The 21,817-nt window shown below is 48.3% G+C and overlaps 1 protein-coding gene across 5 annotated transcripts in view; it reads right to left on the bottom strand.

Annotated features, from left to right (window-relative positions):
- TNC (tenascin C) overlaps positions 1-21,817 on the bottom strand; it is an 81,843-nt gene that overhangs the window by 3,828 nt on the left and 56,198 nt on the right. For 4 of the 5 annotated variants that reach the window (XM_087822862.1, XM_087822863.1, XM_087822861.1 and 1 more), the window contains exons 16-25: positions 18,466-18,738; positions 16,663-16,935; positions 12,575-12,697; positions 11,347-11,490; positions 9,166-9,285; positions 7,237-7,380; positions 6,369-6,499; positions 3,031-3,163; positions 1,319-1,470; positions 442-538 (exon numbers count right to left, since the gene is read on the bottom strand). In XM_087822862.1, the coding sequence (XP_087678988.1) occupies positions 442-538; positions 1,319-1,470; positions 3,031-3,163; positions 6,369-6,499; positions 7,237-7,380; positions 9,166-9,285; positions 11,347-11,490; positions 12,575-12,697; positions 16,663-16,935; positions 18,466-18,738 (1,590 nt within the window). The remainder of the gene's footprint in view (positions 1-441; positions 539-1,318; positions 1,471-3,030; positions 3,164-6,368; positions 6,500-7,236; positions 7,381-9,165; positions 9,286-11,346; positions 11,491-12,574; positions 12,698-16,662; positions 16,936-18,465; positions 18,739-21,817) is intronic. The other variant, XM_087822864.1, reaches the window with a different exon arrangement.

The following is a 21,817-nucleotide window of genomic DNA, read 5'->3' as shown; positions in this document are numbered from 1 at the left end:
GGTGCTGGCTTGGGGGATTTCCAATTGCAGCTCAAATGCTCACAGTACTGGCTAGATGCTCCTCTAAGGCTCTGATTTCCCGTGTGCGAGATGGGAATTTTGTACCTTGCAGGGTGCTCAGAGGTTATGGCTATAAAGGGCCCATCTCAGCATCAGAAGCAGTTAATGGTATCAGGAGAACGGTTCTTAAATGGTCAGTAAATGACCTATGGCTACGCTCATTCGTAAGGCCTGGCTGGTGGCTCTCCCTTGACCAGATTTTCATTTTTAATGACCCAGAGAATTGAAAGTATTTTCTATTGAGAAGATGAAATTCTGTGTCTGCTACTAGAGCTGTTTCCTCTTCATCCGTTTCTCCCCCATAGGTCGCTGAGGGTCGGGACAAGTGACAAGGGGGACAGAAATGGACATTTCAGACACAAACATGCAGGGCTGCGTTACCAAGCCAGAATTCTTCTCTGCGATCCCCAAACCCAGCGGCATAGGCTTTCCAGTTGCGATAGAAATCCTCACGTCCATTTTTGCGTCTCAGGAACACCTAGAAACACACCCAGTGAATCTGCGGCACTCAAGCTAAGGAAGGGAAGAGCAGGCCTCTTTCGGAGAGGGAGAGCACCAGGCTGTGGGAAAAGCACCTGTCCCCAGCTCTGTCCATGGCGAACTCGCCAGGCAACGCCCGGCAGGTAACCTCTCCTCTCTGAGCCTAGGAGTTCTCACCTGAAGAGTAGGGACTGAAAACACCACCCGCTCTAAGTGATGACACTGTGTCATCGCCTGTAGCAAAGGCGCCATCCTGGGGCGGGATGTTGATGGTGGGAGAGGCTGTGATGTGGGGACCAGGGTAAGTGGGCACTCACTGTACCATATGCTCAATTTTGTTGTAAACTTAAAACTGCTCTAAAAAATAAAGTTTATTAATTAAAAAAAAAAAAAACAACTACCTAGATCGTATGACAGTGAGATTGAAATAATTCATATAAAACTCTTAGCACAGTGCCTGGCAGATAGCAAACACTAATTAATACACATAGTGGGTTTATGACCACGGTCATTTTTATGCATCACAGAGCTGAGGATCCGATGAGATAAATTACAATAAAATTGTTTTCTTCTGTTTTGTTTTGTTTTTTTAAAGCAACAGCTTCTTTCCCATTCTTTTGTTCAACAGATATTCCTTGAGTGCCTTCCTGTAACAGGCACTATCTTACAAAACCTCATGCACCTTGGGGTGAGAGTGCAGGAGGGGGGCCCCCGTCTCTCCTGCCTCCATGTGCCCTCTGCCCCCACCCCCCATACCTGAGGTTTTGGCGATACTCACGATCCATCCACCCCCATCAGAGGTCATGTCACAGAAGACTTCCAGAGGCTGGGCCTTACTGCCATTCAGATAAACGGTGTAGAGGCCAGAGGTCGTGTCTCCATTCAGCATTGCTTGGGAACAGTCCCTGGGGAATGGGTACAGGAGTCCAACTGTGGGACAAGAGGAAAGAGTGACTGTCAGAGCAGGAACACTGGGGTAGGAGATTTCAAATTTCAGCTCTACTGTTTATTGGCTAGATGACTTACTCTCTCTGAGTCTCTGTTCCCTCATATGCAAGATGGGAACAAAACCCATTTTGCAGGGGTGCAATGAGGCTTAGAGGTTGTGGTTATAAGGGACACATCCATCTCCATCCTTTATTTTGAGGGCAGCTGTCAAGGATGTCAGTGCGAGGAAGGCTAAGCCACTATGATGGGCATGTGCGAGGTTGGCCTCGTTCCCCCTGGAGTCTCCAGGCAGCACCTGATGGCACCCAGGTACCGGCTAGGATGGCGAGGTTCCTAGTACCCAGTGGGTGGCTCACTGGATCAGGGCATTCTGTTAGGCTGGATGCATCTCAGTGTCATCAGACGATTCACAGGCCCAAGACAAGGGTTCCATTCCTGAACTGGCCAATTCCTTGCCTTGGGACACCAGAGTGCGCATTTCACTGCCCTGAGCCTGGGAATCTTAGGCAGAGGAAAACAAGAGTGCCTGGGGGATTTCGCAGTGGAATGATGTGCTGCCCAAAATGAAAACCTTGGTAGTTACAGACAATCTAGGGTCTGTGCTTAGCAGATGACATGGAGAACTGACGGCCACCGCAGTTCTTTTTTCTGATCTGACTCCTCGCTGTACCTGGCCTTCACCTGAGGTTGCAACATTGGCTGTTCTCATCTACTTCACAGCCCTAGTCTGGGATCATCTTTAGGGCATACTCAGATTTTTGTGTTTCCAGCCCCTGGCGTAAGTTCTGCAAAGAGACGCGTTTGCCTGTGCCCCTCCCTCAGCAGGTGTGTGCAGGGTGAGCAGAGTGAAGTGTGAAGGGCAGGAGGCAGCTCTGGGATATGCTCCATGTATCCCAGGTTCAGGGTTCTCCAAAGGCCGGCTCCCTTCCTTCCCAGGAATGGCTGCTTCCTCTAATTCACCAATGGAACACCTTGCACGTGTGCCATCTGCAGAAGACGCCCAGTGGCAGGGTGCAGGGGTGGTTCCCTGGTCCTGCAATGTCTAAGCCCAAATCTGACTGCACCTGGGTGTGGCATCACGGCCCACCGCACCGGCGGGTGGGAGGACTGTGTGTGACTGTGAACATGGACAGACTTTGCAAATGCAAAGGGAGGGACCTACGCTTATAATGAGCCCTGAGAATGGACCACACAATGGGCTAGGAGCTCAAATACAGTACAAGGGCCTTCACAAAGTCCTCGTGAAGGAGGGATGGTTAGCAATCCCATTGTATAGGTGAAAAAACTGAGGCTTGTAGAATGGCAGTGACTTTCCTGAGTCAAGTGGTGGAGATGAAGACTGAATGCAGGTGTTCTCACTACTGACCCTCCTTCCTTCTCACCATGAGCCCTATTATTCTTGCACCTCCATTCCTTGGGCTTCCAGGGAGTGGCAGGGAATTGATCCTGCTCAGAGGTTTGATGGGAAAATCTAATGTAGCAGTCGGAGGAGAAGAGGGGGGTTGGCTCATTCTCACAGAGTTTGATCCCCGAGCTCCTTACTTGTGGTGAAGATAGCCTGGACCAGCTTGCTCTTCAGGGGCCCGTTCAATGCCTGGACCTTTGCCGTGTAGTGAGTGGATGGGCTCAGCTCTGCCAGGCTGTAGGAGGTGGTGTCTGGACCAACAATAACTTCCTAAGAGCAAAAGAAAGCGTCTAATAGCTTTTGGCCACATAAATCCTTAGGATACAGATGATTCATTCATTCATTCACCCATCCATTTATTTCTTTATTCAGTGAGAACCCACTGGGTCCCACTCTGTGCCAGGCTCCATTCTCACATCTGAGATGTCAGAGATGGGGAGGCAGCAGCATAAGCAAAGGTCCTGGGGCTAGAAGAGGCAGGACTAATTAAAATAATATGAAAAGACAATGATCTACCTCAACCATATTTGGTTTTTTGGTGGGGGGAGGGGTGATGGAAGAGGTGGACAAAGACCAGGTAAAAAAGGGCCTTCAAGGCTACGCTATGGAATTTAAAGTTTATCATGATAAGAAATGGAGATTCCCAAAAGGTTTTTGAACATGTGAGTGACACAAACCCAATTCAACCTGGTAGCAAGATGAATTACACACAGGAAAAAGGGTTAGACTTTGAGGCAGTTACATCAGTGGTCCCTAAATATGGCTCTTTTTTACATCCTCTGGGAAGCTGTAAAATAATGCAACACCTGAGCTCCATCCCAGACTGACAGGACCATGAGGGCCGGAAGTGGGGCCTGGCCAGGTGCATATTTTAAGGAACTCGCCATATGATCCCGGAGTTTGGAGATGTCTCAAGTCAGGAGATGGTGACGGTGCTCAGTGGGCATGGCAATGGCACGGTGAAGACCTGAACTGACCCAGCACGTCTCTCTTCTAGAACAGAGATATCTAGGGGAGGCAGATGTGTGCAGCTGCCGCAAGACCTGTTCTAACTACGCTGTAGTTTGTGACTGGTCACAGTGCTGCTGTCCAGAGGAGGTGATCAGTGTCAGTCTGCAGGAAATTCTCTCTCTTTCTAAATCTTCTTTCTGGCTTTCAATGCCTGTGAAGTCACCTTTCAGCAAATGACCTTGGTGTCTGGGATTGGAATTCAGCCTACATTCCTAGCTAACCACACTGGTACAATGTACAATCTGCAGACACAGTCAACGGGTTTAGGCAGGAACAAGTCAGTGTGGAGGCCTCTGGGAAGTTCTCTTCCACCCTCACAACTGGGCAGGTGAAGTTATCCGGATTTTTCCAGTGGGGGTGGAGTTTCAGAGAAGCTGAAGGACGTGCTCTCGCTCCAGAATTTATCGGTGGCAGAGGATGGTCTCGCATCCTGTCTCCCAATAGCCTGACCAGGACTCCTTCATCCTACACCAGGCTGCTTTTCTTGAGTGAATCGCATAAAGCTGGGGATTGGGCATGCAGGAAAGTAAACTAGGGTGAGCGCTATTTGATACCAGTGACCCAGTGACCCTTGTGTGGCCCCCAGGTCTGGTCCTTGGGGAAGGACCAGGTATAAAGCTGGGCTCATTGAATTACTTGGGGATACAATTACCTATCAGGTCTCCAGGCTGCTGTGCAAAGTCATTTTCTAGGCAGCTGGATACATTGAAATGAGACTCATGAATTCAGGTAAACAGCAAATCCTGGAATGCCTGACCAGGAAGGGACCTTAGTGACTGGCGGGTCCACTGCACTCATCTTATGGGTATAAATACTGCCCCCCCCCCCCAGAGAAAGTAAGGGACTTGCCTCTGTTCACACAGGGAGTTAGTTCATTGTTGTACCAACTCCAAAAAGGGCCATGGCAGTAACTAGAAATGTGTGTCCGCTCTGGTTAAGCATGGCAGGCTGGACATGCCAGCCCATCTCTGCTTGCTTCTGATGCCCACTAAAGTGAGAGTAAAGGGATATAAAGTATAAACCCCCAAAGTGAGGGCAATGGCAGAGAAGACAGCCACAGGCATGCGATGTCACTGGAACCTTGACAGACAAACGTGCGGTGCAGCGGCACCTGAGGGACAGGATGGAGAACGCTGGGGGTCGAGCGCGTGGGCAGGGCCCGGCGGAGGCTCGCTGGCGAATGGCCAGAGCCCAGCAAGCTCAGGAGTGGGACGTACACAAAAGCAAAGATGCCGCTGGAGGTCAGTGTGCGCTCTGGCTGAGTAGAAGTCTGCTTAGAAACTCTGCATGAGAAACAGAGTTCCAGCTCTAACAGTGCGAACACTGCCCTTCCCAGGCCAGGTGGGAGGCTGAGGTTTCGTCCCTGGAAGGAATGAGCCAGAGAGGAGACTCTAGATTCAAATCCACCAGGGCCCGCTGAGGGGAGGCCGGGGCATCACACTGAAAACAGCTCTTTCTCCAGCGAGGCTCCCAGCAGCCTGGCTTGAAGGAGTTGCGGGACCCTCTGGGAAGACGGAGCAGCTCCAGAGAAAAGGCTTACAGTACTGATATTGGGGAGTCCCCTGTACAATCGCTGGGTACTCGCCCAGTCCCTCTCCAGTGAGCCTAACTGTTGACAAGCCCTGTAGGTGTGTGATTGAAACTCCCACTCAGCTGCTTCATTCTTGGCTCCAGTAAAAAAGACAGACAGACATAGGGGGACGTCTCCGACATGAACGACGGAGACTTAAACCAAACCAGCAGCAGCAAAACAGAAAAAAGAACATGGAAGGAACGCTCTGTAGGTTGTAGAGTAAAATAACAATAACATATATCCTCATGGGTAAAGCGAGGATGATGCAGGAAACACGAACAGCCTTCTAGAAGCAGATGAAAGGGCAGAGCACGAGCAAAAGGTCCCGGACATAAAAGTTATGAAGGCTGAAATTAAAAACCTAGTAACAAGTTTAGAAGGTTCAGTTTGGACAATCTCACTGGTGTGAAGGTCTAAAGTTACTTCAACTTACAAAGTAAAAGAAAAAAGCTCATGGGTGGAGAAAAGAAATAAATATGAACCATTTTGGTAGATAGTGTTAGCAGTTAACGTCAGAACATGGTGAAGTGTATTTCAACGTCTAATGGAACAGCGCCACCTGGGAGACAATAGACATATATATGGCAAGAAGCCTTTGGCCTTTGCTCAAGAAAATATGAAAGGACCAAGAATCCAGCTCCTAAAATGACCTCAAGTCTTATGAGCAGTGGTTCTTGACCTTGGCTGGCTACCAGCTCTGGAGTGTGGTAGAAAGGAGGGAGCCTGGAGCCTGTAATTCAGAAGGTCTGGCACCCAGGCCCTCTTAATTCCTTGTTCCCTTTCCCAGTTGCACTCAGGTAGGGAAGCACACCCAGGTAATTCTTTCCTGCTTTGAGGGTAACAGAGACGTTTCAACTAGCAGTGGGGAACTGTTTATAGACTTCAAGGTACCTTGACTGTACCGTCCACGGATTCATACACCAACAGGTAACCGGTGACAGGTGCCCGGGGGGGTCGCCAGGTGAGCAGGGCAGTTTCCGACTGAACCTCAGTAGCGGTCAAGTCTCTGGGAGAATCGAGGTCTGGAGAAGAGAAGACATTCGAGAGCAAATAAGTCAGCAAGTGTAAGAGAAAAATCCTGGGCTGGGTATCAGGAGGCCTGGCTCCGAGTCCCTGAATGGAACCTCCCCCATCTATAAATAAGGAGGTCAAGCCATACAATCTCCAAAAACATACATGCTCTGGGGTTCAGCTCATTCTAGGGGCCACGTTTTCCTGAGCCCAACATGGCCTTGAATGGCCTCGGTTGGACTGGGAGAGAAAGACACAGCTGTGAACATATTTACTGATGTCCCTTGTTCCTAAACAAGAGGACAGATGGATGCTGGTATCGGTGCTCACCCCTACTGAGAGGACACGTTCTCCATTTCCCTGCTTGCTACAGTTTGTAAAAAGATCTCATTGTATAAAAACCCAAGGGACACCTAGGAAAAGTTGCCTGAAAAATCCTTCCCTTAACAATATTTCCCTGCCTAGAACACGGATCATTAAACACTGGATTTAGGGCCAGTGGGGACTGGTTTTCCACTTAAAAGCTCTTCTTCTAAAATTATTTTCTATTCCATGGGGGGAACAGGTCATTTTGGTTCATAAGGAAATGGTGTGTTTCTCCAGGTCCTGGTCGAATGGGCACTGGTGAATTTAGCTGGTGCTGATATCATTACATTGCAAGGATCTGACTTAGGAAGGAAGCTGGAGAGAGCGACTGTTTAAGAGGGGGCTGTGGGTGGGCATCTTCCAGCTCTTGGTGTCTCCGTACCTGTTGTGAACTTGGTACTGATGGTTGAGCTCTTCTGAGGCCCTTTCTCTGCGAAGACCCTCAGCGTGTATTCGGTGGCCGGCTCCAGGTTGGTCAGCACATACTCCACCGTGTTCCCGGACACCGTTCGTGTAATTTCTGGCACTGAACAGGAAACACACAAACCGAGGCAGTTACCTCTCCTGGTCTGAGCCGTCAGCAGGCTTGGCCAACGGTGCACACACTTCTTCTAACACATACACACCCTCTCAGTGACCCTGCAGAAACGCAGGTTTGATTTCTGAAATGACTCACACCCCTTTCCCTCTCTTGAGCGCGCACCTCATATACAAAAGATTCATCCTAGGGAGACTGAATTTTTCCAGGCACCAAATCAGAAGGAAGGGGAACTGAGGGTCAGGAGAAGTTTCCAGATGGTGCAGCTGAGGCTCCAGAACCAGCCAGAGGGGAGATGCAGGCAACCTCTTCGAGCCTCAGGCTGCCCACATTTAATCTGTCCATGGCTTGTTCCTCTCCTTTTTACTTACTTACATGTCCTTTTATAATTTGCCAAATGTTGTCAAACCAATAGGCTGGGGGACGTCACAAATCGGGCGGCAGACATACCAGAGCCTGGTCACTGCCTCTGAGACCCACCGTGTCAGGTCTAATGGTGGAAACTAAACACCAGTGCCCAGGTGTGTTCATTTCCAGTCACTGGGGACCGACCACCCTGGCTGCCAGGGTCTGAGGGGCTTCCTAGGGTGTGGGAACTTTTAGTGCTAAAACTGGGAAAGTCCCAGGCAAATTGGGACGAGTGGTCACCCTACCACATCACCTATGAACCTCTCACTCCATCGCCTTGACCACGCCCTTTTTGAGGCACCAAATCAGAAGGAAGGTGAGCTGGGGGTCATGAGAATTTTCCAGATATATTTTAGGTGAGACAACACCATCTTCTTGGACTTGGAAGAGTTCATGCATAGAGAATATTTATGAATTAAAGAATAAATGCAAACACCTCTCCCTCTCCCCCTGCTCCCCCCAGGCTCTGTCCTTGCAGAGAACTCTCTTAGGCGGTTGCAGGGTCTGAGTTAAGATGTTCAGAGGCCACAGATTACAGTGCCTTCTCCTACTGTCACTGAAAGTAAAACAATACTGAGCCATCAGATATAAAACTCACACACGCTCTAATAAAATAGTAACATTTTTTCCTAGAGGCGCTCATTACGAAAGTATGGTTCATTCATTGGAAAGGACCTGCTCTTCCCTCCCCTCTTTTGTTTGGATTTGAGTTTAATGCTCTGCTGGCTGTTGTCGGCTGGAGCCCCAAACAAGTGTTTACTTTGCCAACTGAGTAAATTAGCAAAGATGCTCGCAAAGACGAAGAATGCTGTCTTCTGATTTCTCAGTCAGATTTGCTACCACTGGCCTCCTCTGTGGCCTCTGAGAAGCCCAGGCTCCCCAGCGTCACCTGAAGTAGCCTGTTTAAGGTTTTAGGTTCTGGACTCCTTCCCTGTAAGAGATGACAGCTGCTTCCTAGGGAGGGTGGCTCACGGCCACGGGTGGAGGCCCTCGCAGGAGGAGGGCCGGCTGGGGAAGCACGGCCAGGCTGCGGATGGGCCCTTAGGTTTTTCTTTAAGTGGCCTGCGGATTCCCGTGACAAAACTACAATTCGGAAGCTCTTTCTCTGGACAATTAGCAGAGGGAGATGGCAGGGCCTCCGTGCCTGCCCCTGACCAGGCCCTTCCACACCCACCCACGTACCCAGCCCCAGCCCCTGGTCTGAGGTGCCAGTCGAGAGCCACAGGACATTGCTGGCCTTTCCTGCCTCCTTGTGCATTTTTGTCATGCTTTACCAAACATGGCCGGAGAAGGGAGAGAGGGAAAATTTACAGCAGGACAGACAGACATTCCTCAGAGCGGGAAGGGCCTTGGACCCAGCCTCACCTCTCTCCCCTGTGTAGGAGATGACATAACTGTCCACGGGGGCGATGGCCGGCTGCCACATGGCCAAGGCTTCTGAGTCGGTGATGTTGGCTGTCACCAGGCTGGATGGGCTGTCCAGAGCTGCACAGAAAGAGGGTCATGTGTTGGAGAGATAGGCAGACATGGGGTAGGACCTCAGCCCACAGCTGCTCCGCCGTCTACACTGCTCCTGGACTCCTGGTTTGGGACACAGTGTCAGCTGCCCAGAAGATTTAGCCAGGGTGACCTGGGTTTGAATCATGACTTCTTCCCTTGCTGGCCAGGTTACCCTGGGGCTCTCTTTCCCCATCTGTAAAATGGGAGTAACAATTCTGCCTGGCTGCATCCTCAGTGCTGTTCTGATTGTCACATGATGTTGCAGGTGGAAAGATGCTATATAAAATGGAAAAGGGTGAACACATGACAGGGTTAGCATCATAGTTCCTATCACTTTCCCAGGGGAGAGAATTTACAAAAACAGACAAACTTTTGGAGTGAAGGCTGCCAGAGGCTTTCCTGGGCTTTGAGCAAGAGCCCTGGTTAGGTGGCTTGGAGATGATATGGACCCGGGCTCTGGAGCTCGGAGGTCTGGGTTCTACCTTGGCCTCTCTGTCTAGGGTCTGTGTGGCCTGTGTCATTTCCCTTCTCCAAACCTCACTTTCTCCAGTTGTCAAAGGGTGGCTGCTGTAAAGATGAGCTAGACAGTGTATTTGATGTGTGCTATGGGGTGTTATGAATAGACTATTCATATTTGGAGTCATAGATATGATTTCCAAATGACATGTTCTGAGAAAATATAAATATTCCCAGGGCCCAGGCCCTTTAACTGACCCCTGCTGCTACCCAACACCGCTTTTTTAGAAACCAAACCAAATACGACTATTTTCCTCCTGGGTTCCCATTTACTACTCAGTTATCCCGGGACGATAGCCCCAGAGGACCCAGGGCAGCTGTCATGAGCTAGTTTTGCTGATGAAGTGCCTGAGCCCCAAGAGATGCAATGACTGGCCTGCCAGTCAGGAGTGGCAGAGTAATTTGGGGTCCCATACTGTCCGCTGCAGGTTCCTTACTGCTTCATCAGGCCTGTACAGACGCTCCTATAACTGACGAGGACAGTGGGGCCTGGGAAGAAACCCATCCGGCTCTTGTCAGGTGTTGCAGTGGAGAATCCATGAATGAAAGCTCTGTGGGGGACGCAAGGGGCTGTGTGGCAGGGTGGACAGGGCTCTGGGTTCAGATGGGAGGTTTTAGTTGCATATTATAAACTCTTTGAGACTATTAGGATATTTAAAAAAAATCTCTGAGGCCCATTCTTGGCATCCTTGAATGGATTAAATTGATAATTGCTCATATATTACAGGATAAATTGTTTAGGACAGGGCTGCCTGAGGAGAAATTTCCCACTTCCTTCCCCTCAGTGCGATTCATTATTTCCCCTCCTCACGGTGTGCTGTCCAAATCAGGTTATAATAGGAGAGTAATCTTGAATTTTAGAACACAGAGCTTGCAGTGAGAGGGGCCTCAGTTCAAATTTGCTTCCAGCGTTTACTAGTTATAGGGCCCAGGGGCTCAGTCGTTTCCTCTGTAAAATGGGAATGATAATAGCCATTTTAATGGTTTAACTGCAAAGGGATTAGTAACAGGGCTGAAACACAGTAGCTGCTCAGTTACTTTGCATCTGTCACCGTCACAGGTCTGTGTGAAGGGCCTGCCTGAAAGGACCTCATGGTTTCTGGGTACCAGGCAGGTGAGGGGAGGAGACTGATTTTGCACAGTCATCACATAACAGATGCTTTACGTGTATCGTTCCATGTGATCTTTACAGCAAAGGAAGCAGAATTGTACCCATTCCACAGAGACAGAAACTAGAGCCTCCAGAAATGAACTGACCACTCATGTTTCTGGAAGTGGTAGATTCTGGATTTCAACCCAGGCCAGTAAGACCCCCAAACCTGAGCTTTTTCTTCCACTTGGCCCTAGGAAACGGCGGCCTAGGGAGGTTAGGGGTGAAATTGAGGTTCCCCGGCCCATAAGAGGCTGGGGGTGCCCCAGAAATGAGGCGCGTGGTCTCCGAATCGGGTCCCCTCCCCGCTAAGGTTCCTAAATGGAAAGCTTTTCCCAGCTGCTGAGTCGCGGGCCGGGACGCTGACGGTGGGACCGCACCTGTGGCGAACGTTCCTGACACGGGGTCGCTCTCCTCAAAGCCTTTCATGGCGACAATGCTGACAAGGTACTCGGCTCCAGGTAAGAGTGCCGTCAGCCTCGTCCGAGTCTTGGTCCCATCCAAAGTGACCGTGGAGGGTGTCCCTGGAACACAGCAAAAGCAACACGGGGACTGCTGAGCATCACAGACGCGTGCTCCGCGTGGCCCCGGGAATGGACGTGTCTGACTTGGAAATGACACTACATCTTCGTCCTGTGCCATTTTCTTGACTTCTCATCTGCTCCTACCCTCTGGCATAAGAGAAGAGGTCTTGCTTTTCGTATAATGTGTTTTTCCATCCAGGCAGAGGCCAAAAACCAAGCCAGGAGAGGAAAAAACATGAAGTCACAATGTGCTAAAAATGGCAAATTTCCGTTCAGCAGAGAACTGTCGTGTTGCGCAAATTTTCCTTCTTTTTCTCACAGAGAATATGGGAAGCTCACTACGTGATATATATCTAATACATTTAACCCCTTGTCTTAGGTTAGGGATAGACAGGCTCCCTTACTAGCTGAGATTCTACTCTTTAAGAAAAGACCATGGTCATAGTCAAGTTTGTACTCTTATAGTTATTAAGAAGTCCAAAACTTATATTTCTTACAATTTCAGGGCTGGTGAGGAGCTTGAACATCAGCTGGCCAAACTCTCCGTAGAGATGCTATAGCATTCCTCTGAAGAGGTTGTCAAGTACTCTCTCTGTACACACTTCTGCTAACAGGGAGCTCACTACCTGCCAGGATGCTTTTAGGCAGATTTGACCGTTTCCTCCATGGCCTCTGTTACAGCCCATGTGCTCTACGCTAGAACTCCCGATTTGACTAAGTCACAACTTCTCGCCCTTTATTGAGAGACAGATCCAAAGGCAAAACCTCACACATATCTAGGTCAAGGCCAGCTTTTCAGATGAGCATGCTCAGAGAGAAAAGGTCATTGTGTGAAAGCAATATTGGGGATCTATTTCTCATAGATGTTTACAGTTTCAGGGCTGGAAAGGGTCTTCATAAAATGACCCTCACAAGGTAGTGTCTTCTAAGGACCTCACAGCACTTTACGAACAAAGTCTGTCCAGATGGTCTCAGACATAAGGATGGCCATGATGTCTGGGGTGACAGGAATGACCAGGATCTCTTCAGTTTCCCACCCAAACCCTCCAGGCTCCTCCTCCCGTTCCCTCCCCAAGTCCCCTACCTCCTGCAGTGGGCACATAGGTAATCCGGAAGCTCTCCACCTGGGCAGCGGGTGCCATCCAGCTGACAGCAGCCGAGTTTTCAGTGATGTCCGAGAAAATGATTTCCTTCGGGGAGCCCATGGCTGTCCAGGAGAAAACAAAGGAGAAACCCAGAGTCAGTTAACTATCCTGATTATGAAAGATTCTTCCTGGATTCCTTATCCAGGCGAAGTCAGCCCCTAGTCCGTGTCTGGGCTGAGCCTTTAGGATGGAGAGTGTGGTGATCTGTGGCCGAGTTACGACTTGATAGAAACAACCATTCTTCCATTCAGGTACAGGGCCCAGGGATGTGGAGCTGCCATTTGGTTTCATTCATGGAGAATGTTAGCCCCACAGCTGACGTCTAAGGAAGTGTGGGCAAGTGGATCCTCGGCTTGAAACACACTGTCCTTTAATTCTGGATTTTAGCATTTTAAAAAACTTGGCTTTCTAGTTCCTTTTATTAAATGATACCAAGACTTCACAACTGTATAGTTCTTTGCATTTTGTAAGGATGAACCCTCATTCGGAAAACCCTGAGAAGAAGGCATGGTTAGTCATTTGGCAGAGAAGTAAACTGAGGCTCGGTTTCCCAATGAACATTCTTGTGATGTGACCCTTCTGGGTCCTAGGACTGGGCAGTAGAACTGAGTATAACCCCAGGATCATGGAAATAATGTTCACATGGACATTGACCTCGACAAACCCATTCCCAGAACTGGATGGAGGTCCAGAGCCAGGGGAGTAACCTTGGGCCCATCACCAAAGCAAACAGCCCATGGACATTGGGTTTACCTGCGGCGAAAGCTGTGCCCAGGGGCCAGTTTCTGCTACATAAATACTTCCCCCTACAAACCCGGTGTCCTCTGGCTTTTCTCAGTGTATTTTTTGGCGTAGCTTTCTGCCCTCTTTAGCTGACCATGCTTAACCAGAGAATTCAGGAAACAATTTTCAGCTCTCCAGGGACTCTCACTTCATCTTTTCCCCTCTCCAGCCCACATCGATCATTAAGTTCTGAAACCCGCAGACGATTTTGGAGAGGGTGTTTTTTGTTCTCTCTCCATTTCTATCTTTTTCTCTCCTCCTACGGCTTTCTCTTGCAACCCTGCAGCCACCCCCAGACTCTGTGGCCACCTGGGGTTTTGCCCTCTCCTGGGAGATCTTTGGAAACCACAAGAGCTCTGGAGCCTGCAATATCTTGATTGTCCAAATACTAGGTCCCTTCGCTTCACTGAGCCTCAATTGCTCCGACTGTCCAGTGATATATGGTGCCCACCCTCAGGGATGTTTTGAGGATTAGCAGAGATAATGGCTATAAAGCCCCTAGCGCAGAATCTGGCACACAGTAAGAATTCAGTAAACACAATCGCCCCCTCTTTACTTTCTTTCCCGTGTGACCCTTTCTGTCACGGGCCACCTTGGATTTTGAGGTAGCCCCCAGGAAAGATCGAAATGAGGCCAGCTGAGAAACAAACCCCAGGGAGCAGTGTAAACTCAGGCTCCAAGGCTCTCCTGCAAAGTTCACTGATGCAGGTCCTAGCCCGTTTGAGAGGGTGTATCTTGAGACCACAGCTTTCTTCTCCAGATCCCAGTTTTCTCATCTGCAAAATGGCAATATTATCTGCCCTATCTGAGAAACTGTCGGAGCCAGTAGTCTCACCCACCATGCCCTCCTGAATGGCCTGGTAGTGGTAGAATTTCAGGGTCGATGTGTGTGATGTTTCTGGACCACAGACCTACCTAAGTGTGGAAGACTATTTGCTATTTGAGCATGTCTCCTTCTGCACAAAGGGCCTGGACCCTCCAGAAGGGAGGATCGCCAAGTGTCTCTGCAGATGCGTAGACCCAGGCCCCAGATCCAAGGTCACTGAAACGCTGTGGTATGTGGTTTCAAGTGCATCCGAACTGGAATTGAGCGGAGGAGTTAAGAGGCTGTTTGGCTGGGAAAGGTGGGGTGCAGTTGGAGGGGGCACATTCTGGGAGTTGGGAAAAGAGGCACCGACTACCCCCATTGGCCTCAGGGGTGCATGCCTGGGGCTCCCAATGGGGACAGGGTAGGAAAATCCAGCAGAGAAAGACAGAATCATTTTACTTTGCTGCTGGATGTGAACTGTTTTCTGTCTGTTCTAGGGCCTGTCCAGATGGTGCCCAGAGGTGTGTTGGCACTGAGCTCCCGAGGCAAAAGAAGCTCCTGGCAACTCTGCGCCTTCCAAAGGGGGGCAAGGCTATGGTGAAGGAGGACATGGCAGATGCAGGAAACGACAGACAGAAGGAGCAAAACAGTCATAACCTAAGTATCCATCAGTAGGGAAATGGTCACATAAATAAGGTGCACGCGTTTCTCTCTGAGATCTATTAATAAGCAAGGAACACACACACACACGCATTTCTCTTTGTGAACTACAAGGCCCCAGAGAAAGAAAATAAAGAAAGAAAGGGCTTTTCAAAAAAGTGGGGTCTGCCTTTTCTTTTGTTCTTAAAAAAAAAAAAATCATGATTATTCATTCTCCTTTGGCTTTAGAACTGCAGGAAAAAACTTGCCTCTAGAAAAAAAGACCCACGAAACAAAATCAGTGATCAGAAGTAAACTCTGAGAGACAGTGTTTATAAACCACGGTCAAAATCAGGCTCTGCCTCTGATCTGCAGTTGTTTTATGGGCAGCCACAGGGGGGAGGAGACAAGGGCCCACGTCCCGGGGATCGGGTGTCCCTGTTAATAAGAAACAGGGTTTTTTTCCCCCTGACCGAATGGCTGCCTGGATCCCAGCGTTTCCTCCACATCTACACACATTGGTTGTGATTTCTACAGGTGGCTTCTGGGAGCTCATTAGGTCCTGAAACTCGCTCTCATGAAAAACCCACCTCTGGACAAAGAGAAGATCTGGGCTAGTGGAATGCCCTATGCCTGTCAGAGTGGCAAGGACGTGCAGGGTGGGCAAAAGTAGGTTTACAGTTGTTTGTATGGTAAATGATGCAATAATTAATAAACAGTAATACCAGAATAAACTGTGTTCCGGGCACTCACAACTGCGAACCTACTTCGCCCATCCCTGTGTGTTTATTGGTTATCTGTCATCCAGCCTGATTATATTTAATAGTATTAAAATAAGTTTGGGCTCTACCCCGAACCTGGCTGTGTGACCTTAGGCAACTCACTTGATCTTTCTGGGCCTCAGACTCTTCGCGCACAAACAGAAGCGGCCGGGCTACAGCAGTTCTCCGGTCCCCTTCACCCCTCCCTGTGGTTTTGCGATTCTTTCCCTGGTTCCCCTTTGAACAGCCATCTCTGGCTAAGGCTACGTCTCCCCACTTCCCTCAGTTCTGAGAAGGGATTCGCCCACCTGGTGTAGGCCTCTCCTCTGCCTTCTACGGAGCCATCTCAGTTTCCATATTATTATACTTATAATAAAGAGTCGGGCTATTAACCATCTTCCTTCACTCTCCTTGGAACAACTCATATGGAGTGGGTTTCCACGCCCCGCTAGAGCTTTCTAGACCCTTCTAGACTTCTCGAGTCGCCGTGAGTATCGAATGCAATCAGCGGGCTTCCTGAGCTGCAGCCCTCGACCCTGCCCGCTTCCTCTTTTCTCTGTCCTGATTCCGGTACAGATCACTCACACACAAAATGTAATAAATACTAATCTTATAGGTGGCGTGTGGTTTGAACATTTGACCAAAGACCGAGGAAGTATATCCTCTGGATAAAAAATGATGAGAGATAATAGGTAGAAGGAAAAGTCTTTGGAATGAAGCGCTGGTGCTGTACTGGTGACAATAATGAATATGTAAGTTTGCTGAGCCCTTGCTATATGCCAGTCCTGCTTTGAGCCTCCCATGAATTACCTCATTCAATCATCACAACACTGTTAATTAAATGGCATCATACCCATGCCCTTTCTGTGGAAAGACTAAGCCAAATGGTGCAAGGTCACCCCGTCTGCAACGGAAAGAGCCAGGGTCTGAAGGCGAGCTCGTCTGCGCGCACAGCGCCTGGGGTTTCCCAGCCCTGCGAGGACAAGGCCCCCAGGGAGCGCGTGTCCGTGCCCTGCTCCTGTGCCCTGTACGGTACCTGTCGTTGCTATGGCACTGACTGGCTGGGACCGCCTTCCTCTGCTTATTCCATAGAGTTCGATTTCGTACGCGGTGGCCTCGCTGAGGCCTGTTACGTCCCTGGTACGTTCGGGGGCAAGGAGGGTTATTTCCAGCGGCTCAGACTGCTTTTTGGTGTCTCTGATTTTGAGAACAAAACTGTCGAAGACCCCTTCATCAGCCGTCCAGGACAGACGGAAACCGTCCGGGGTGGCATCTGAAACCAGAAGGTTGTCCACTTCTGGCTCGGCTTCTAGAAGGGGAGAAGGTGGCGGGAGGAGGAGAGAAAACATCATCGATCAGCGCGTGCAACGCCCCCTCCGGGGGATGTCAGTACGCAGAGGTCCCGCGCACCGCAAGGAAAACCGTTCAGCGTGAACGAGTCTAGCAGGCCCAGCGGGGGAGAGACGGTGCGGGCGCATTCACTACAGACCGGGGGGATGCTCGCGTTTGTGAGTTTTGTCTAAAAGCAAGTCTATAAATCCACATCTGGACTCAGCCGTGGCCCCTCCCCTGCGTTATTAAACAAGTTCAAAGCCAGTTACTTGTTTACATTTGCTCTCTGTCTTCCAGTGGCTGAGTGCCCATCCTCTGTGAGATCTTTCTCTTTTCTTTTTGGAAAGACAAATAAACCAGCATTAACGATCTGTACAGATGCCTGTGATGATACCGCTGATTATATTTCCCTTGATCATGAGCAAAATGGCTTTTAAAATGATATAAATGTTAGGATCCTTCGCTTTTTTTCTTGGAGCCGTTTTACTAAAGAAGGCTCCTACTCCTGACTTGCTCGCTTCCTTTTGTTCCCATTAGATAAGTGCTAAGACGGTGGACCTGAGGCTTGGAACCTCTTGTGCTGAATACTTTGGACTTAAGGTATTATCTTGGATTGCCTGATCTAGACAAAACTCAACGTCAAGACAAACTTACAGCTGAATTTCCCAAAGTGTACGCACAGAAAACTATTCCTGTTAGATTTTCTTCCTTAAAGGTATCCATTGTCCAATAAGCTTGGGAAATACTGCCTGGGTAAGTCCCTCTTGGAGAGACACATACACCTTCTGGATGCTCTGTACGGCCTTGTGGTCAAGGGTCCTGTTAAACTATGTTTAAGTCAGTGTTTCCGAAACTTATTTGAACATGGGACTTCTTTACCATGTAGGACTTTGAATATTCTATGAAACTAATAATCTCTAGACTTTGGGAAACACAGATTTCTGAATGTTAATGCTGTTAATGCTCTATTTCTCTAGGAATTATTAGTCTTGAGAAAATTATGGATTTAGTCTGTGTTGAAGAATATCTATGATATTAGTGATTACCAATATAATAAGTTGATCATTGGTTTTCCAGTGACGAGCCCACCTGGTAAATTTGTCCAGGGTATAGTTGAAACTTGGAGATGGTAAATGTAGTAAGTTTTTGAAATATACTCATTGGTATATTTCTTCTGAGAAGGCTGAAATGTAGCTGGGGCCCAGCCAGGATGAACACAGGGGAAGGGAAAGTAAATGCACGAGAGCTATGGATAAGACATGGTCTAAAGGACTTGGGACACCAAGTGGAAACATTTCAACCTTCTTGTTTCTGGGGTGGGAGAAGGGGAGTGCTCATTAGAGACATAAGACAAGGGAGACTGTGGTGGGGGGACGTAAAAGAACAGGCCACATGTATGGATTGAGTAGACAACGTGGAAAAGATGTTAAAACCATGGTGACCCGGTAAAGAGGCTACGTGATAAGAAACCAGAAGGGAAGAAAATGGCTCACTTGAATCAAAATACCTGTAACAATCTCAGCCCTCAAGGGCTTGGTTTGGTGCCCTTGGGTGAAGCCAGAGATCATGACCTCATAGCCAATGCCGGTTATGAGGCCTCTAAGCTCCAGCTTCCTCTGGGTTCCTGAAAGTGTGAATTCCTGGGGATCCAGCAGCTTCCCTGAATCCACCACCGTTACTAGGAAGCTGTCAAAGGCATTCTCCGATGCCATCCAGGAAACTGTGAACCCGTAGGGATTAATGTCGGAAATGGTTAGGTTTTCCAGAAGGGGCAGAGCCTCTGAAAGAAGGGAGGAGTGAAAAGAACTCAGGTTAGCAGCAATGACTCTGCCAGGATAGCACAAGTCTCCACAAACACTGACAGATACCCCATCAACAAGTACATGTGTTGCATGCTCAGCAAATGGATATTAGTAAGAGTTTACCAGTAGCTAGATGATGGTATCTTCAGCCTATGAGATAGATATTATTTGCATTATACAGGTAAGAAAATTGAGCTTCAAAGAGGCTGATTAACTTGGCCAGAGTCACATAGCTAGTATGTGACAGAGCAAGGGTTTTTAGCAGAGTCTGACTCCGATGGCCATGAACTCCTATTCGACTGGATATTTCGTGTTGGGTTTGGACCCTTTCTCTACTTCCCACTTGTCTTGGGTTTTGAAGCAAATCAGCTTTTTACACTTCCTTTTTGGTGTACTCACATGTTTCTATTCCACTTCTAGTTCACATTTTGAATCAAGTTGATTAGGCCAATTAGTGACACATGTCCACAAGGGAGATAAAGGGAGAAAGTAAAAATTTTCATGTGCCAAAACGAACAAACGATGGTTATGGCCAGTGAAGAATACTAAGATTTGCTAATTCTTTTGATGTGTATTTTTCTGGATCTTCAGTAAGTTCTGTCATCATCATTTGTTCATTCATTCACCAAATACCTATATGCCAGGCACTCTTACTTCTATGTACCAAGGGGTCTTACCACACATTGGGATCCCCAAGAGGAGTGAGCTTATACCAGCTGAGTTTCTGTCAATACTTCCCCCCTCCCTCACATCTAAAGAAACAGAGAGGTCAATGACTTGCCCAAGGCCACACATCTACTAGGTGGCTAAGCTCAGATCCAATCCAGGTCATCAGACTCCAAGTTCAATGTTTTTTCCACACCCTTAGCCAACACCTAATTAGTCAACCTCACCAGTGCTGGCAAGTCCTGAGGCATGAGCAGGATTAGTAAAGGACCAAAGCCTCCTCTCTACCAAAACAAAACACAGTAACGGTGAGTGCATTTATTTTTTATCAGAAGGGGCATGGACACGGGACTTCCACGGCCAAGGCCGCTGTAGCTGTGTCTAGTTCAGAGCCTTCGTTTTCATTGCAGCTAAATGGAAACTTTCAAAGAGATAAATGACTGTACACTAATGCCCACAGTCTAAACCCGGGATGTAAAGAAAAATGTTTTAAAAAGAAGTGTTTGGTGAGTGAATGAACAAGTAAATAAATGCCCTCATCCCCTGTGCAGGGATTTAAATTTTCTGAGGCTTGGACCTTCTATACTTATGTTGAAACACTTGGTGTTTATTCTGAGACATTTTTTTTTAACCATGTAAAGATCTCTCCAGAATCCTAACTATGTCAAAGGCAAAGATGAAATCACATGTACTGTGCAAACAGGCTGCCTTGTCTGGAAGACAAGAGTCTCAAATTCCGTCGCTGGGCTTTGCTTAGATAAGCGGCGCCTCACGTTGGGAGCTGGCTTCTCTGCACCTCCAAGCCATCAAAACAGCGCTTTCTGATGAAAAGGAGCGCGTTCAGGCTAATTAGCCAGCCAAGGGCCTGTTATTTGTAGTCTCTCATGCTCATTCCCCCCTCGCCCTATTTAAAATATGCTTCTTTACAAATGCAGTCCTTTCTCTTCAAGGATTAGCTGAGACAGCGCTGTAGCTGGATCTAGGATTCCCAAAGCAGCCTTCCCCGCCTCCTTTTCTCCTCTGTTCTGTGACAGGTCCTGCAAGAGGCTCCAAGTCAGGGCCTGATGGCATCTGTGGCCGGCTGTTCCTCGCCTCCTGGGCAGTGGGATTCCCATGTCATAGCTACCCTGCCCACCACCCCCGGGCCCCACTAAGGAATTGGCATGGTCTATGTTTGAAGACCATCGGAATAGTTGAGCTTACGTTAGATAACCGGACAGAAAATATAACCGCTTTTTGATCTCACATTAAAACAGGTCCAGGATTCTCTTAAAAACAACAGCAAAGTCCCGATTGCATAGGTCTGTTGTTTCCATCTAGGCTGGCTGCTTATTTTTAAGAGCATCACTTTCCTCGTAGTGTTGGGAGAAAGCAGAGAGGACCAGCATCTGTAAGATGCCAACTGGATGCCAGGAAGTTACAGTTCATCATATCCACTTAGTTCCTGTGACACGGCTGCCAGAGGGACCTGTGGGTGTCCTCTCTTCATACATAAGGAAATTGGGGTTCAGGCCAGTTTCTTTAGTTATATAACCAGACAAGGTTACAAAACTAAAAATACATGGGAGAGGATCAGAAACCACTCAGGCCTCATCCCCAAATCCTCACTCTTGTAGGACACTCCATTGCCTCCAATTCAATAGTTACTTGAAATTATTAACCCATCTCATTTATAGCAACCTAGACCCTAGGAGAGTCCTGGTTTAATGTGAAAACCAGATGGCAAAGCTACTTCTCCTGTTTTTCAGACTAGATATTTGGTAAACTGACACTTTTTGCAGCCTGATTTAGGATGATCTCAGGAAAGAAAAGACAAAAACATTTCTTTACTTAATTCAAAGAGAAGTTGGAAGTCAAGCTTAATGAGTGGGTAAGGTTAAATTAAACTTGGGATTTATCTACTATCCTAGGTTGAGCCTTCATGAATCTGTTAAGTCAATTTTAGAGAAGTATTTTTTTTAGGAGAAAAAGATAAATTATTATATTTCTAGGACAGGTGGTTTATGGGCTGACTGCCTTACGTAGCATGATTTATGGACAAAATTCCTGCCCTAGGCCATTATTAACTTCAAGCTCACTCTTTAGCCAGGATCTCCAGACTGTGAGTCAGACAGCCTATAAAACTGAGCATAGACATCCGTGGATGCTTTATACAACTGTTGACCAAGCCTCTTGGCAACAGTCTCTGCTCTCCCTTCACTTAGAAGTTTATATATGGAGTGAAGACGAGGTTTGGAGTTCAATTTCTCTTTAGAATGCCTATTAGCTTCCTCCCCTTTACCCCTCTCAGAATTCTAAGCAGGCAGGTGAGAACCTTTGAATGAGTACCTGTCACAACAAAGGCACTGAGGGGTCTGGTGGGGTCCCCCGCCCAGGTGGTCCCTGTCACAC

The sequence above is a fragment of the Miniopterus natalensis genome, chromosome 12, assembly GCF_054644295.1.
Source record: "Miniopterus natalensis isolate mMinNat1 chromosome 12, mMinNat1.hap1, whole genome shotgun sequence".
Classification (NCBI taxonomy): Eukaryota; Metazoa; Chordata; class Mammalia; order Chiroptera; family Miniopteridae; genus Miniopterus; species Miniopterus natalensis.
This window is presented reverse-complemented; position numbering and strand designations above follow the sequence as displayed.